This window comes from Eurosta solidaginis, chromosome 5 (genome assembly GCF_040869045.1).
Source record: "Eurosta solidaginis isolate ZX-2024a chromosome 5, ASM4086904v1, whole genome shotgun sequence".
Taxonomy (NCBI): Eukaryota; Metazoa; Arthropoda; class Insecta; order Diptera; family Tephritidae; genus Eurosta; species Eurosta solidaginis.
Window position 1 is genome coordinate 4,476,194 of NC_090323.1, and position 17,905 is coordinate 4,494,098.

Sequence of the window (17,905 nt, forward strand, 5' to 3'; positions counted from 1 at the left end):
ATTGTTCAAAGTACATTTTACACTTTCTGAAGTAGATTTGATTCTTTGTAATAACATTTGAAAAAATATATTCTTTCTAAAGTCCATATGATACATTCCAAAATTTAACTGGCGTTTTCTTATTCGTTTTCTGGAATTGGAGTTTTCACAAATTAATATGGTATATTCTAAAGTACTGTTGGAAACGGTGTAGTAAATTCCACATATTTAGTTCGTTCCGTGAAATTGACAGTGCTGATCTTTTCAACCACTTGTTGACTCTCTCATCCTCTTTTATATTTCATTTCAATTAAAAACATATAATTTTAATATCGTTATGCATATTTTATTCATTTATTTCTGCATCAAATACATAATTTTTAATTTTTCTGTAATGTAGATTAATCTCAAGTATCTTATGTTACATACATATTTGCATAAATCTATTAAGTTTAAATATACATGAGATTTAAATAACTTATTCATTAGCCTAATTTCGAAATATGACAAAATAAATTTAAAATTAAGAAATAATTAAACAATTTAAACAGTCTGAGCGCGGAAAAGTTTCAGATACATTTTTTACATACTAGCTGATTTTTCGCTGCCAGCTTATCCTCTCATTTCAATATGCCTCGAATATACTGTTACTGAGACTTGAAATGTCAATGAAGACAATTATTCGGTCCTTTTACGAAGTCGTTTTCTCTTAATTTATTTGCTATTTGCTTAACTATATTTTATTATTTTATTTAAGTAAATTCACTCAATGTTTGTTTTTTTTTCTTAGTTTTAAAACTAATGCAATTAATTAGCTATACAAGTATATAATTTACAAAGATATTTAAAACGAAATCTTAACCAAGCGCAAATATTTACAGTTGCATTTTGGCGCAGTAGTTTATCAATTTACAGCAAATTGATTCAAGAAAACTTAAATTAATGAAAGCAAAACGTATTCAAGTTAAACCTAATAAGTCTTTAAAAGACTACATTAAAACTCAGAGATTAGGTGCTATCACTGCGTGTCGCCGGAGAGTAATCAATAGGAAAATAATTATCATTTTACTGAGATGAACTGCTTGCGTCCCTTTTCTTATAGATCTTCATGCCAAGTTATCAGTAACGGACTTTATTACAAAAACCTTTCGCGTAACTAACGGTAATTATCACCCATACGACAACGTTTACTTTGCGCCGGATTTTCACCCATATCCAAGCTCTCATTATCACTGTCCATTGCCTCACTGCAGTCACCATCCGGTTCACCACCTCCACCGCCCATAATATCTTGTTTTCGTTTAGCGGTAGCCATTTCAGCAGCATGTTTCTTACGCCATTTGGTGCGCCGATTCTGAAACCAGACCTGAAATCAAAATTCGAATAGAAGATAGCGTAATTAGTAAGAGTTAATTACATGCAGTAGAAAGTAAAAATAAATATTAAAGTTTAATTGCTATGCATACACGGTAAAAAAATTTGCCGGCTTAAAAGGTGAAATGGCTGATTGTGAAAAGATAAAAAAATCAGAAATTTCGAGGCTATGTGTACTACAGGGTTCCCAATTCCATACCTACCGATCTGTGTATTCGATTCAGTATTAGGTTCATTATTCACCCAGAGTAGGCTAAGTAAAAACCAAAAATGGCAGTGACGCATATGTAGAAGTTAACTAGTGCTTGGTTTTTCCTGATTTTGATTTTCTGAGTTTGATATAGATATGATATGATATGCTGAGCAGAGCCCACAGAGTATATCAATTTTGTTCGGATAACGCTACCCCGTAACGGCATAAACTAATCGAGATAGATATAGACTTCTATATATCAAAATGATCTGGGAGAAAAAAGAAATTCATTTAGCCATATCCGTCTGTCCGTCCGCCGTCCGCCACGATAACTTGAGTAAATTTTGAGGTATCTTAATGAAATTTGGTATGTAAGTTTCTCGGCACTCATCTCAGACGGCTATTTAAAATTAACGAAATAGGACTATAAGCACGGCCACTTTTTCGATATCGAAAATTTCGAAAAACCGAAAAAGTGCAATAATTCATTACCAAAGACGGATAAAGCGATGAAACTTGGTAGGTGGGTTGACTTCAAGACGCAGAATTGAAAATTAGTAAAATTTTGGACAATTGGAGTGGCACCGCCCACTTTTAAAAGAGTGTAATTTAAAAGTTTTGCAAGCTGTAATTTGGCAGCTGAGTATGTAATGTTCGGTTGCACCCGAACTTAGCCTTTCTTACTTGTTTTTCAGTTACAACCGTTAAAGCAGCCAAATAGGTAAGACTTTAGTAATGATTTCGCTTAAATGAAAAGTCATAATCTAGATTTCGTATTCGAGAATCCAAAGGCCTTATTCTGTAACTCGATTTGAAAGTTATTTCACTCGAGTTAGGAAAAACTGTATACGATTTGACATCTTTTAAATCGAGTTTCTGGTTATGCCCCCAGACAATACCAATAAAAATTAGTTTCATACTTTACAACACAATTTTACAAGCAACGAAATACAATAGATCAGTAGGAGGTGAAGGCCCGTCAGCATGACGTGATTACTTTCTTTGTTATTCAATCGAAATTGAATGGGTTGTTGAATTAGCCTGAGCCTTAGTTACTTTGATGGGAGCCAGAAGAGTCATGTGTACACTCTTGGTTTACATTGATTTACTATGCGAGTGTGATAGTCCCAACTTTTTCTTGAAAGTGACCAAAGCAGTGGAAACACTGAAAGAAAATAGTTTAAACTGCAGCCGTGTAAATGTTTACATTGACAGCCAAGCAGCAATAAAGTTTCTTATCTCTCATAGCACAACATCTATAAGTGTATTAGAGTGTAAGCAATCCTTGGAAATAAACGGGGTTGGGAGAAACATACACCTTCATTGGGTCCCAGGGCATATGGGAATGAAAAAGCGGATGAGCTAGCTGTAAGGGATGCACGCCTCGAAGCTTGCCCCGTACACGTCCCAGTTAGATTGGGCGTAATTAAGAAAGGAAGAGAGTTTCACATGATCGGACAAGCAGGGAAAGCGTGGACACGAGCGTGGCGCTGTAAGGTGTCGAAGATCATGTGTAGGCCTAACAGCCTTAGACTAACAAAGTTACTCATATCATTAAAAATAGAGAGCTGTAGACTCGTGACGGGTATTGTGACTGGACATTGCCATATGGCGCCAAATGCCTTTAAATAAACCTTGGTTGCTGATAGCATATGTAGGAAGTTCGGGTTAGAGGAGGAAACGATCGAGCACGTTTTGAACTCGTGTCCTGCCCTTACCAGGCTAAGACTCCAGCTGCTATGAGTGATATAGCTGTCAGATATAGAAGTATTAAGTGGTCCTTTTTCTTGATGAGGGTTTTCAGTTTAATTGTTGAACAAGCTGCTGGTAACACTCAGCACTCATTCAGTATATGTGAGGTCAACCTAACCCAAACTGACTAAATTTTAAACAAAGGTATAATAAGAAGGCAGCTAAATGGGTCTTAAAACAGAATTCTGCCCAAGTCTCTCCAAATTTCAACTTTAATTTCAGTCAAGAAATTTAACTTACTCGATGATGACATTTTTGCTTTTCCACATATTAATGATGGCAACATATGTAAAGTCATTAAGTCAATTTTGAAATTATTGTTGCCGCAAAAATATACATATATACATTCATTCATAAGTATAGAGGAAGATAACAGGACATTACTACGTGTTTCGCAACATTCAGTGCTCTTATTTAAGTGAAAAACTTGGTCTTGCAACAGTCGTAGTCACCACCCCATAAGCAGCATAATCAACGCCGGTTAACCCTCAATTAAGAGAAAATAAAGCACCAACAAACGACATTATACTGAAGAAAAATAACGTGTAATACAACAGAGGGTGGACGTTTTGGGAAGGCTTAGCCAAAAACCATGACTAAACACTTTGGGTGCGCATCGCCTTTCAATTGTAGAGTAGCTGCAGCAGCAGCACGGCCTTAATAGTGTGGCAGCAACATATGTTGCCAGCAGTACGAATGGTTGAGCGTCCAAAATTTTGGATTGTTTGAATGCGTAAGCTTTAGTTTCTGCGGAAGCGTTTTTGTACACTGTTATTGTTTTTTGTGTGTGCGACAGCCTCAATGAGCCCAAAAACAGTAACTCAAGTATTGTGTGAGCCTGCTGCAGATTTCCTAGCGGCGACATAATTTGCTAACCAAAGTACTTGAAATGGTACACACATTATTTTTTGGTATGTCAAATGTGGCATGTTCTTACAACAACTATTGCTGCCGTAGTTATGGTGCAGTCTTTTGTGTAGGAGTATTGTTGCGATTGTTTAAGCTTTGTTGGCCGCTTTTCCGACTGCCAGTTTTGACGGTCATTAACACACTTTTGCGCAAGACAATTCACTGCCCCAATGTCATTAGTGACAGCAGTTATTGTGCCGAAAACTCATACCATTTTCTGAGTTAGCCTACTAAGTACTTTTATGTGGCTCGGTTTGTTGGCTTGCTGCCTTGCTCTTGCGAGTTTATGGCTGCCATCTGTTGTCTGCCTGTGATGTGGTTACAATGCAACGGTTAATTACTTTTCAAGTTTTTTAAATTTGTATCCTTATAATCGTACATATTTAAAATATTATTGTTATACAAACATACGTGAAAGATATTAAAAAGTTTCATAATATTATGAAGTTGAAAATGAGAGCAACATATTTCCTTTCAAATATTTAGAAAATATATATAAACAAGTAAGGAGCGCTAAGTTCGGGTGTAATCGAACATTACATACTCAGCTGAGAGCTTTGGAGGCAAAATAAGGGAAAATCCACATGCAGGAAAATTAACCTAGGGTAACCTTGGAATGTGTTTGTATGAAATTGGTACCAAAGGTATTAAAGAGAATTTTAAAAGGGAGTAGGCCTTAGTTCTATAGGTGGACGTCATTTCGGGATATCGCCATAAAAGTGGACCAGGGGTGACTCTAGAATGCGTTTGTACGATATGGGTATTAAATTAAAGGTATTAATGAGGGTTTTAAAAGGGAGTGGCCCTCAGTTGTATGTATGAAGGCGTTTTCGAGATATCGACCAAAATGTGGACCAGGGTGACCCAGAACATCATCTGTCGGGTACCGCTAATTTATTTATATATAAAATACCACGGGCAGTATTCCTGCCAAGATTCCAAGGGCTTTTGATTTCGCCCTGCAAAACTTTTTCATTTTCTTCTACTTAATATGGTAGGTGTCACACCCATTTTACAAAGTTTTTCTAAAGTTATATTTTGCGTCAATAAACCAATCCAATTGCCATGTTTCATCCCTTTTTCATATTTGGTATAGAATTATAGCATTTTTTTATTTTTTCGTAATTTTCGTTATGGAAAAAGTGGGCGTGGTCATAGTCGGATTTCGCCATTTTTTATACCAAGATAAAGTGAGTTCAGATAAGTACGTGAACTAAGTTTAGTAAAGATATATCGATTTTTGCCCACGTTATCGTGTTAACGGCCGAACGGAAGGACAGACGGTCGACTGTGTATAAAAACTGGGCGCGGCTTCAACCGATTTCGCCCATTTTCACAGAAAACAGTTATCGTCATAGAATCTAAGTCCTTACCAAATTTCACAAGGATTGGTAAATTTTTGTTCGACTTATGACATTAAAAGTATTCTAGACGAATTAAATGAAAAAGGGCGGAGTTACGCCCATTTTGAAATTTTCTTTTATCTTTGTATTTTGTTGCACCATATCATTACTGGAGTCGAATGTTGACATAATTTACTTTTATACTGTAAAGATATTAAATTTGTTGTTAAAATTTGACTTATAAAAAGTTTTTTTTTAAAAAGGGGGCATTTTCGTCATCCGATTTTGCTAATTTTTATTTAACTCACATACAGTAATACCAGTAACGTTTCTGCCAAATTTCATTATGATATTTTCAACGACTGCCAAATTACAGCTTGCAAAACTTTTAAATTACCTTCTTTTAAAAGTGGGCGGTGCCACGCCCATTGTTCAAAATTTTACAATTTTCTATTTTGCGTCATAAGATGAACCCACCTACCAAGTTTCTTCGCTTTATCCATCTTTGGTAATGAATTATCACACTTTTTCTCTTTTTCGAAATTTTCGATATCGAAAAAGTGGGCGTGGTTGTAGTCCGATTTCGTTCTTTTTAAATAGCGATCTGAGATGAGTGCCCAGGAGCCTACATACCAAATTTCATCAAGATACCTCAAAATTTACTCAAGTTATCGTGTTAACGGACAGACGGACGGACGGACGGACATGGCTCAATGAAATTTTTTTTCGATACTGATGATTTTGAATATATGGAAGTCCATATCTATCTCGATTCCTTTATACCTGTACAACCAATCCAATCAAAGTTAATATACTATTTGTGCAAAGCACGCTGAGTATAAAAAGGATCAACCAGGTGCGAGTAAGGTAGTAAAGGGTCGTTCAGCGCCACCTCACAACAGGCTAGAAGCTAGTGATGTACCATATATAGCACACACATCTATATTATTTTTCAAAATAGTGAAAAGGACTTACACTCATCAGTCTAAACCATTAAGCTTATTTTTGCAACTATGTAGTGGATATGTATGTATGCACACTTAAAATATCTGTGGCATGTCTATCTTTGTGTCTGCTCAGAGATTTTTTGGTCACAGCTGTTGCCACAAAATAATGACCATGAAAAGCATCCTTAATGATGCCTTCTAATGGTGTGTGGTGTTACAAGGCTGATGTTGTTGCCGTTCCTTTGTGCCAAAAGTCTTCATATTTTTCCGTGCCGTTGCTGCGGGTGGCCGCCACATTGGCAGCGAGTATGTGTGTTCGTTGCTGGCTTACTGCTACTCCAAGGAACGAGTAAATAGTCAGAAGAAATCTATGTAGTGTCAGTGTAGAGGAGAATCAGTGCTCGCTCACCTTTTGCAGGCATACAAATAACATAACAATTTCTTTATTCCTTTTCGCTATATGGTGTTGTTATTGTCATAAAGAAAAATTAACTACTTTTTTATTTGCGCGTAATGTGCACTATAATAATTGCACAAATGTGCAAATGAAGTTGTAAATTATGAGATAAATTTGTTGTGATGGCTCATTATATGCAGGTTGTCTGTAACTCTTGCCGTTATCAACTACATTGTTCGACTTGGGAGATTTTTTTTTTAAATCATCCTAAATAAAGAATGGGTTGCTCTACCCACTTTTCGTATAGAAAATTGGCTCCGCGGAAAATTTTTTAAAGGGTCTACCAAGTAATGAAAAACTTGGTTTGAAACAAGGGCGGAGTATCGAGTATTAGTAGCAGAGATAATTTATAACTTAGAAAATACGAGCTTATATTCTGAGAGAACAAAACTAGTTTTTTGGGGAAAACGAATCTTATACATATGTGACCCGGCCTATGAAAAGGTGGCTTATGACTCAAAAAAAACTACTACTACTTAGAAACTGAAGAAATGCATTGTTTATCTTTAACAGCTGTTTTTCGCAATTTCTTTTTTGAGTCATAAGCCACCTTTTCATAGGCCGGGTCACATATATTGAAATTAGTGTTATAGTATGTAGCACGCAAGGAGTGGCGCATGGCGCAATAACCTCTTAAATTTCGGTGTGGAGGCGGAGCACGCTACCACCACACCATGACGGCCGAAGATAAAAATTATTCACCATGTAGCTCGCCATTTGCGGTGTCCACAATGGTAAATTAGAAAATGCTTCTATGAATGAGTATTTGATTTGTTATCGTAAAATGATTGATTCGTTACCGAAAAGTTATCGGAGTGTCATCGACTTGTTATCGAGGAATTATCAGCGTTTAATCGCCTCTCTATTGATGAGTTATCGATTTTTTATCGATGAGTTATCAGTATTTTTGATATATTTTATTTCACACTTTTATCGGCATTCACCAATTGAATACTTGTTTAACAACTCTATCTCTCTCTCTATCTCTCACTTTATCTCTCTCTCTAGAACCAAAAGGTTGAGACATTACATTTCCTGGACCTACTATTAGATGCTCTTGATGATGGTGACAATTCGTGAATACCTCGCCAGATCAACAATAACAACGAAGAGAAACGAAACGGAGAAGAACTATCACTCGATTCAAACATTACTGGATTGGTTGGTAGGATTACTATATTTACAACTAAAGCAATTAAAACAAAATCAATGTAGGTTGGATCAAAAACTTAACATTTCGATTGCAGTGCTGAATAAAAAGAAAACAGAAACAGTCGCTAACTAAATTTATGTGAGTTATTTTCTCTTTTAATTCAAATCTACTTCAAACGCGCTTTCCGAAAAATTCGTAGATGCGACTGCATACTTGAAAGGTTTTTAGAAACGCCAACAAAGCTTTATCATTGTATTTTAAGATATTGAGATATGTAGTCGTGTTAATTTTGCAGTACTTCTTGATTTTATCTAGACAAAGTATGCTTAAGTAATTCCACGTGGCATTGCGAACTTTGGGTCAAGCTTTTGACCAATATCAGTGCTTCTAAAGCCAAACAGTTCTGGCAGAAATAACGTAGCTAGGAAGCGTCTAATCGGCGGCTGCCGTGGTATGGTGGTAGCGTGCTCCGCCTATCACACCGAAGATCCTGGGTTTACAAAGCAAAGGCAAAGCAACATTAAAAATTTAGAAAAAAGGTTATTCAATTAGAAAAAAGATTTTTTTAATCGAAGTCGCCCTCGGCAGTTATTTGGCAAACACTCTGAGTGTATTTCTGTAATGAAAAGCTTCTCAGTGAAAACTTATCTGTCTTGGAAATGCCTTTCGGAGTCGGCATAAAACATGTAGGTCCCGTTCCGCCAATTTGTATGAAAAATTAAAAGGAGCACAGCGCAATTTGGTAGAGATGCTCGGCCTCAAATCTTTTCGAAGGTTATCGCGGCTTACATTTATTTATTTATGAAGCGTCTTATGCAGAATATTCGACCCACCCTGAACTCTTGAGCTGAAATTTTCTCGTTTATCTCTTTAAAAATTATATGTTCCTTGTAACACGTTGTCTTACGGGTAAAAACTGTATAAGAGGATCAAAATACACAAAAAACATTATGAATTTACAACTGGGCCTCTATTTAAAACCATTTACACACGCTCAATTGCACAAACCGGCCTAAACAATTTTATGACAGCAACATGTCAAAGTCAATCAAACAATGTCGCCGGCTGCAATCAATTTGCTGCGCAACCATATGAAACCGAATCAAACCAAATTTCGATAGATTTATAGCCCAAGCGTACAATAGTGAAACCAAGAAAAAGACCGCACGGCCAGCACTAAAAGGCGTTGGTTGGGTGGTTACCTGAAATGGCCGAAATGGCTTAAAGCAGAGGATATAAGCAGTAAAATGAAAAAAAGAAGGCAAATCAGTCAAGCATTCAAATTTTTATTGCTTTAATGATGGTGGTTGGTGGTAGCGTGACTGCGGCGGTGTAGCTTGGTTGAGGTGGCTGAAATGCTCTGCTAAAAGGCGTAAGATATAAAGTCAAAATATTTGTAGTTGTTTTTTTTTTTTTTTATTGTTGCATTTGTTATAAAAACGAGCGCATGCGCACAAAACAAGCCGTTCACTATAAAAACTATGAGAAATCAAATGTGGAGAGAAATCAGTCAACATAAAAGTAATGGCTGACATCGCGTCAGGTGGTATTGGACAATGATATGACCAAAAAATGTGTCTCAGTTTGTTTTTTGTGCTATTTTAAGGCTGCCATGCAATCGTAGATAAAAGGATATAAAATAAAGCGAACACATGCGGATATGTAAATTCTTTTGAATATGGCACACCAACACAAACAAAGAGCGTTATAAATGAAGCAAGAGATACCGCAAAAGGGCTAAATAAAAATCTAGAAAATTTATTTGCTTACCCCCCTTTGTGGTGTGAATAAAAACTATACAAATAAATGAAGTATGAAGGATATTGCGGACTATATATGTTAGCTTAGTTGGTTTGTGAATCTTTTTTATGTATCTATGGTGTATCTGATTTTATTTGTATTTTAAAATCATAAAATTTATGACAACAAATAAAACCACACAAATAGAAATGGCCCTTAAATATACATACATATAACCCATATAAACATGTTGTTGTTATTTTAACATCAAAAATAGAATAAGTGAAACAAATGCAAGGCGCGATAGTTCATAGACTATCACGAATAGATTTTAGGCCGAGCTTCTTTTCCAATTTTCGTCGTGCTCCTTCTGATTTTTCCTAAAAATTGGCGCGTCGAGACTTACATGTTTTATGCCGATTCCGAACGGCATTTGCAAGGCAGATGAATTTTCACTGATATGCTTTTCGTGACCGTAATACACTCGGAATGTTTGCCAAATCACTACCCAGGGGCGACCGCGCTTAATCAAATTTTTTAATTTTAAATTTCTAACTCCACTCGAAATTGTACCATATATACGATTTGAGGGATATATCGATACCAGCGCTACCTACTAAGAAATAGGTATTAGAAAAGCAGCCTTATCCAGTTTTCTGGACACAGCGGTTTTAAAAATATTTTCTAAAAAAATTATTTCAGTCTTGAGAAATTAAGAAAATTTTGCCAAAATTTCATCAAACTTTTTCAATTCAGAAATACATATGTATCTGAATCTGAGAAAAAGTTGGGCAATTTCGAAATATCTCTAGGCCGATGCTAAGCAGTGACGTGAATTCACATCAATAATTCAATCATTATGTCTACACATACGCGTGCACGCGGCGGAGCAGCAACGCACAAGCACATACAGATATCTTATCTGAAATGTTCCTAAAGGTATGCAATTGTGATTGTGGAAGTGTCGCTCACACATACAAGCGCATGGGGTATGAGAGAATCTATAAAAATTATACATCTGTAGTTGTAACTGAGAAATTTATAACTAAGTAAATTCTGGAAGCGCCTAGAAGATGCCACGAGGAAAACTTTAATAAAGGCCATTTTTCCATTATTCAATATTGGAGTTATTTATTCAACAGTTTAGTGTTTCGAACTTAGTAGAAGATTGCAAATAAGGGAAATTGCAAGTAAATTCGTTACAATATATATAGAGATACATACAGCAGCGAACACGAAAATAGCAGAGACAGTTTTTATCTTTCGTTAATTTAATTCTACCTTTTTTATTTTCGATATTTTAAGAAAAACCCTTCTATGAGTTTCGTAACTGAAATTATACAAACTAATCTGTTTTCGAAAAGAATCGGAAATTCGATAAAATTTTACGAAATTATCGAAACTTATATTTAAAGTTCAAAAATTAATGCGCATTTAGAGAGAATAGAATTCGTGAAACTAAAATTGATTAGACTACAGCACTGCATACAAAAAAAAAAAATGTGAGAACTCCAAATAAAAAGTTCTAAATGGGCTGTCGTAAAATGTCCTCCAACTTTCGAATTTTTTCGAAATCGTTTTTTAGATTGACTTTATTGATTTCAGTTACAACACACATGCGTGTTTTTACTTAATACAAAGAAAATAAAAAATAAAGAACTAAGTTGACGAAATTTGAAAAACAAAAATGCCACTGCAATTTTTTCGTTCGCCACTGTAGGGATTTACATACAGCTATACAAATGTAAAAAATATTCTTCTCTTAACTCGCCTTCGATATGCCCTATGGTATGATTGATTTATTGCCATTTTAAAGCTATAAACTTCAATCGAAAAAATGTTAAAATTGACAGTGGTTGACTAATTTTTAACAGAAAGTTACTCAGTAGGTGATAGAGATAAATATTTCAACTTGGTAAATATTATAATAAAATTGCACTTAAGTTAGTTTTATGAACGCGAGGAGCATAAAGTTTAGTCATGGCGCAGTTAAATTGAAAAATTGGCTGTAAAAATTGATGAATGGCTAAATGAGTGGAATAAATGGCGCAGTTTTAAGTAGAGTAATGTGTGTTTTCATTATTAGGGCTGTATATGTCTTTTGGGATGTGAAAACGAGTATTTTTCGAAAAAGTTTCTAGTTCCAGTAATATTATTTAAAAAAACTGCAAAAAAAAACTGTCCTCACATTTTATTTTGGAATAAAAAAGTACGAGTGGGGCTGCACTCGGCTGTACCGAGAACCACATACCTACACTCAAAAAAAAAAAAAAAATTCTTAAAAATCCACTGACCTAAGACGTTATATTTGTGAGAAATATTCAATCAAGTGTTCTTGATTGAAAAAAATTAAGATACATTTTTTCCCAAATCAATGAAAAGTTTTACAGAAAAAAAAAAACAAAACTTTCTCATTTCATTAAAATCCTCAATTTAACCCTTTCGACCCTCCTGGGACACTATTGTCCCACGAAAAGTTTGTAAGTTCCTAAATATCTTATAAGGTATTTAAAGTGGCGCAAAAAAGCCCCAAACATTAGCTTATGGGGTTATTTACATTTTAAATTTATAAAGATGCACGTTGTTAAGCATTTTTGTTTATTTTACTAATTAATATGTCGACAGTTCTCAAAGAAACTCGTGCTAATTGCGTTCTTGTGCTTAAAATAATTGTTCAAAAGCGATAATTCGTTACTATTTTTAAATCGGAACCTGCATTTGCTTACGGTAAGTTAAAAAATATATATTTAACTGTTTATTTCCAAAGATTTTAGATATTTATTTTCTTTGGGACGCTTATGTCCCTGCAGTAAATTTTGATGGGACATTAATGTCCCAGTAGATAGTTTTCGACTCTATATATGTTTAATGTTAATTTCTTTTAGGAACTGTAAATGGCAACTAAACTAAGTGAAAATGAATTCACAGATATCGTTGAAGACGAACAGAACGAGGATCTTTCAGGTACATTTTGATTGTGGAAGCGATAGCCTTTACGATCCTGCAGAAAGTAACAGTGACACTGAATTTGACTCATGTGAGTCAGAACAAGCCTACTCGGATAAGGATGTTAACCTGAACGATCAACACGAGACAACAGTTGTACCTGATCTCACTAGTGCAGAAGTTATTATTTGGAGCTCTCCTAGTGACCCTTTCCTACCACGAAAATTGGTCACCAATAGCGTAATTGCAAAATCGCAGAGAGCATTTCATGCCTTGCAACACCGTATGATATATTTCGTAAAATCTTTCCAAAAAGTTTGTAATAATATATTGCACAGTGCAGAAACGAATGGATAGATATAATGCGTAAATCAAAGGCTAAGCGGCAAAGAATAGCTTGTACAGATGCTGGTGAAGTTTATATAGTGATTGGACGCGTTTTTGTAACGTATATTGATCGTAAGTCAACCAAATGGTGGGAGAAAGTTTTTTATCGCGTTGGAATGATGTGCGCTGTGAATGAGTGGGTTACTCACTCGGGGTGCGTCGAAAAAAACTTCATTTTCTAGACTTTATAGTCCAACTTGCTGAGTCCTTTGTATCAAAAGTTAGAGAGACCCCCGACTACAAAAGATCTCGTCGGCAGGGAAGGCGATCAAACAGCTTGAGGAATATGAAAAGCGTTGGCGATCATTTGCCTATCATAAGAACTAAGAGACGTCGATGTGCCTCATGTGCCCTGAGGAAAATTGAGAAAAGAACGAAGACTATTTTCAAAACTGGTAATTTGTATTTTTGTAAAAACTGTTTCGCTTCTCCTCTTTCATAAATTATTTTGCGTTCTTTGCATATAGTTTTGAAATGCTATGTATGAACTTATGTACAAATGAAATATTTTACTTTTTATAGTGAATTCAATAAAATACTGCATAAATAATACTTTTATTGTTTAAAAAATGTTATGCATACATGCGTAATAAATACGTATGGGTCATATATGTCCCATTATAAAACCCTAATGGGACACATAAGTCCCGCCCTTAAATATCATTGTAGGCAAAAATACCGCGATCATTATGCTACCACATATTTGTATGCTACCAAGATTTGTTTAGAAAATGATTTAAGTGCCTTTTATGCGTGTATTTGCATAAATTCATTGGTTATCCCCACATAAAGTTTCCCGGTTCTAGCTATCTACGTGAAGGAGCTATGGCCTGTTATCTGTGTTATATATATAAAACCGATTTGCACAATTTTTTCTGAGAACAATCTCACCCCTTTAAATTAACACTTGATGAAATTTTAAGCTTCTAGATTTAAAAATGCGGCCAAAATGGCGAAAACAATCAGTTTTATGGGATATTGTAATTTATACGACCGTAAAAGTGGGGAAGAAATGACAAAAACTCACTAATTTGAAAAGTCATTTTTTTTTTTTTTTTGAAGGTATCTCCAAAATTGAGGGAAAAGTTTGCCTCAGGCAAACAGACGGATCGACAGAAATACGTACATGGCTAAATCAACTCAGACATCCTGATAATTTCGGTATACTTGTTGCAGGGTCCATCTGTTCTTCTTTAAGGTATAACAACCGTCGAGAGTTAGACCAAACTTAATATACCGTTCCATTTCCATTAAAGGTATAATTAGCAGTTCTAAAAAAGCAATTTTGCCTCTTGCCCTCTACATCCTTATACAAAATAATATAAAACGTGCTTGTGAATTCATAATATCAAAATACAACTCCCGACAGTCATTAATAATAACAGCAAAACGAACGCAAAAGCACAAGCCCATAGTGCGGTCCCTATTTGGAACCTAGTTACAAATCACAGCCACTATAAAACGAAAACACAGTTCTATTACGTTCAACAACAAAAATAAAATCACAGTGATATGACCATCATTATTTTCATTGCGTACAGTTTCACATTTTTGCTGTTGTTGCTTTTTTGTTTGTTTGTATGTTAACGTTTACAAATGATTTTAATTATGCTAACATGCAATTATTCTTGTCAAGATCATTTCTCATATTATGAAGGGCCACCACAGAAGCGTTAGTTGCACATCAGTGCGCCGACATGAGTTTGGTTCATAAGGTGGATGGCGTGGGTGTTATGTGCTTATGATATCTGCTCATCTGCTCACCCGGCAATAAGCTTTATCTAACTATGAGCTCATCATATGTATACACATACTATTAGCTGATACACTCACATGCACAAATTGTTGTTGGCTTTGTATTTTCCAGGATATGCATAAGCGTCTGCTTTGGAGCTGCCATATTCGACTAATTTGCATTTTCGTGATGTCTACAGCTGCACTGAAAGAAATGGTGCTAGTAAGATCAACAAATCGGTTCTGTTGTTCTTTACTTAACGGAGATTCGGTGAAATTGATCGAATTACGGTTAATTCGACCGAGTTCTTTGTCAAACGAACAAATTAGTTTAGTCATTTCAACAGAAGAGAAATTGTCGCTCTTAAGTTAAAAAAATTCTGTAAAATTGAAAGATTTCTGGTCAATCTAACAGATTTTTCTGTTAACACAAGTGACCTCACTGGTCATTTCAACAGCGATCAACAGTCAATACATGAGCAAATTTCAAAGAGAATTTTACGCTCACTGCGCTCTCTACTTTGTACTTATAACGATGGTGCCACTTGTTTAAAAAAAATACCATAATAAGAAACAACCAAATCGAAAAAACACACAAAATGGGAAAACAACAAAAAACTAGTTTTTCAGTTAACAATACAAAACGAAAACCCCGGGATACCGGGACACCTATCTATCGGCTACAATTTTGCAACTTCCCCTCCAAGCGAAATACAAAATTGCGCCCTCTTGGGCAAAAGTTTTGTTTGAACGAATAGGATTTTTCCAAAGTTAGTAATATTTTGTTCAAGTTTTTACGGATTTTCACTCACGCGAACGAATCTACTAAGATAAAAAAAACATCTTTTTTTAATATTGATGTTTCCGACAAAATAAAACTTTGATTTGTTTTGGAATCGTTTCAGCTTAAAGTGTTACGAAAATAAAATTGCCGAATTACATGTAAAGTTACTCCAGTGGTGAATTACCTTCCTGCTATTTGATTCTTTACTTTTCTATAACTTACAAGTTCTCTTTTTAAAATGTTACGTCAAACATTTATACTACAAGTTATGTTCGAAACAAACACAACTACATGCAACTACATGCGAGAGAAGAAATTGAGAATGAGCTGAGCTGCAACTGAAAGAATTGAGAAACAGTTTTGTGACTACTATTTTCATTTCTATTTGCAAACCGAAGTTCAAAACTATAAATTAAATAAATTATAAAATATAAAATTTGGTGAAAGTGCGTTTAATAAAACAAAATAATAATGTGTATAATGTTTAATATGTGCCAGCATATTTGATGTAAGCCCAATTGACGTTCGGTTAGTTAGTGCCACCGTGGTGTGATGGTAGCGTGCTCCGCCTGCCACACCGTATGCCCTGGGTTTGGACCGCGGGCAAAGCAACACCAAATTTTAGAAATAAGGTTTTTCAATTAGAAGAAAATTTTTCTAAGCGGAGTCGCCCCTCGGCAGTGTTTGGCAAGCACTCCGAGTGTATTTCTGCCATGAAAAGCTCTCAGTGAAAACTCATCTGCCTTGCAGATGCCGTTCGGAGTCGGCATAAAACATGTAGGTCCCGTCCGGCCAATTTGTAGGTAAAATCAAGAGGAGCACGACGCAAATTGGAAGAGAAGCTCGGCCTTAGATCTCTTTGGAGGTTATCGCGTCTCACATTTATTTATTTATATGGCAACATAGGTACATTCGTACAAAGCTGTCGCAACAACTTTTTTTGTTTGACTACTTAAACGGTCAATTACGAATCAACGATTTGTGCGCAGTTGATTCAACATCTTGTTGCGATGGATAAAAATTGACGGAAATTTCGGTTGAATTGACCTGTATTTCGGTTGATTTTACCAGTCTTTTTCTTTCAGTGTAGGCAATAGCCAGACAGTTGGTTGGAGCTTACTACACTTTTGCTATTGTTTTTGTAACAATTTGCATACTAACGCTTCCAACATGGCCTCGGTCTAGATAGAAACATATGTGCACACATACTTACACCGGAAACAGCAGACAGTAAAATCGTCGAAAGGACAAACAACACTCATAGGCATCATTTGTTTTTAGAAGTATCATCAGTGTTTTTGTAATTCGACCTATGTCACTCAGTCACTAATTGAATATGCATGAAGCTTCAGTTACGCAACAATACAAAAGCTTTAATACGCAATAAGCGTGTAAACAAAATACGAGTTACTAACATTGCCAGACTTTTAATTTACACTACCAAATTCGAGTATAGCCAATGTCGTTTCGTATACTCCATAATGTCATCATCAAACACACACGCACATAAACTAATTTCATTCCTGATATTACTTCATGCAGGGTCCATTTGTCGTTGCAGTTGTCGCACTCAACCCATCTTTGTCATTTGTGCGCTCTCGACAGTCTGTGATCCGCTTGAAATACAATTCAGTCCTTCATTCATTCATTCATCCGTCCATTTATCAGTGCAACAGTCTATGTATGCTTTTTTGTGCTGCACTCTTCCCTTCATCTCGGTATTCGTTTGTGCAACTGTCACTTTGATTCAATTCCTCATAAAATCATAAACATTCATCCTCCTCATTCTTCGGCAATTAATCATTTCTTCATCATAATCGCAAATTGTTTGTCTGTATGTCGGGCTAAGTTAGGATATCGTTTATTGTTAGTTTTTGTTGTGTCTGAGAGGGTAAGTGAAATGTTGTTGGGGTCGAGCTTGGAACTGATTTGTGTTATTGTAAAACATAATTACTAGCTTAATGAGTTTTAATAATTAAAAAATTTTCAAAATGGATTGACTATAAATATATAAATGCTGCTGAAACACCCTGTATTAAAAATTGTATGGTTCGAGTATTGGGCTTTGATGTTGAAGTCACTTTAACTAGTATCTACAATTTCTAATAGAGCTTATCGATGTTAAAGATATATAGTTTGTGAGAAAATAACGGTTATTACATAAATTTTTAATTCACTTTGCAATTGTTGTTTGGTTACAGCAGGAA

General features: G+C 35.4%; 1 protein-coding gene across 1 annotated transcript in view; it reads right to left on the minus strand.

Annotated features, from left to right (window-relative positions):
- Positions 1-421: 421 nt before the first annotated feature.
- Positions 422-17,905, minus strand: part of HGTX (HGTX homeodomain transcription factor) — a 68,621-nt gene continuing 51,137 nt past the window's right edge. Inside the window, exon 4 of the mRNA XM_067787135.1 lies at positions 422-1,345. Coding sequence (XP_067643236.1) covers positions 1,136-1,345 — 210 coding nt within the window. The 3' untranslated portion in view covers positions 422-1,135. The remainder of the gene's footprint in view (positions 1,346-17,905) is intronic.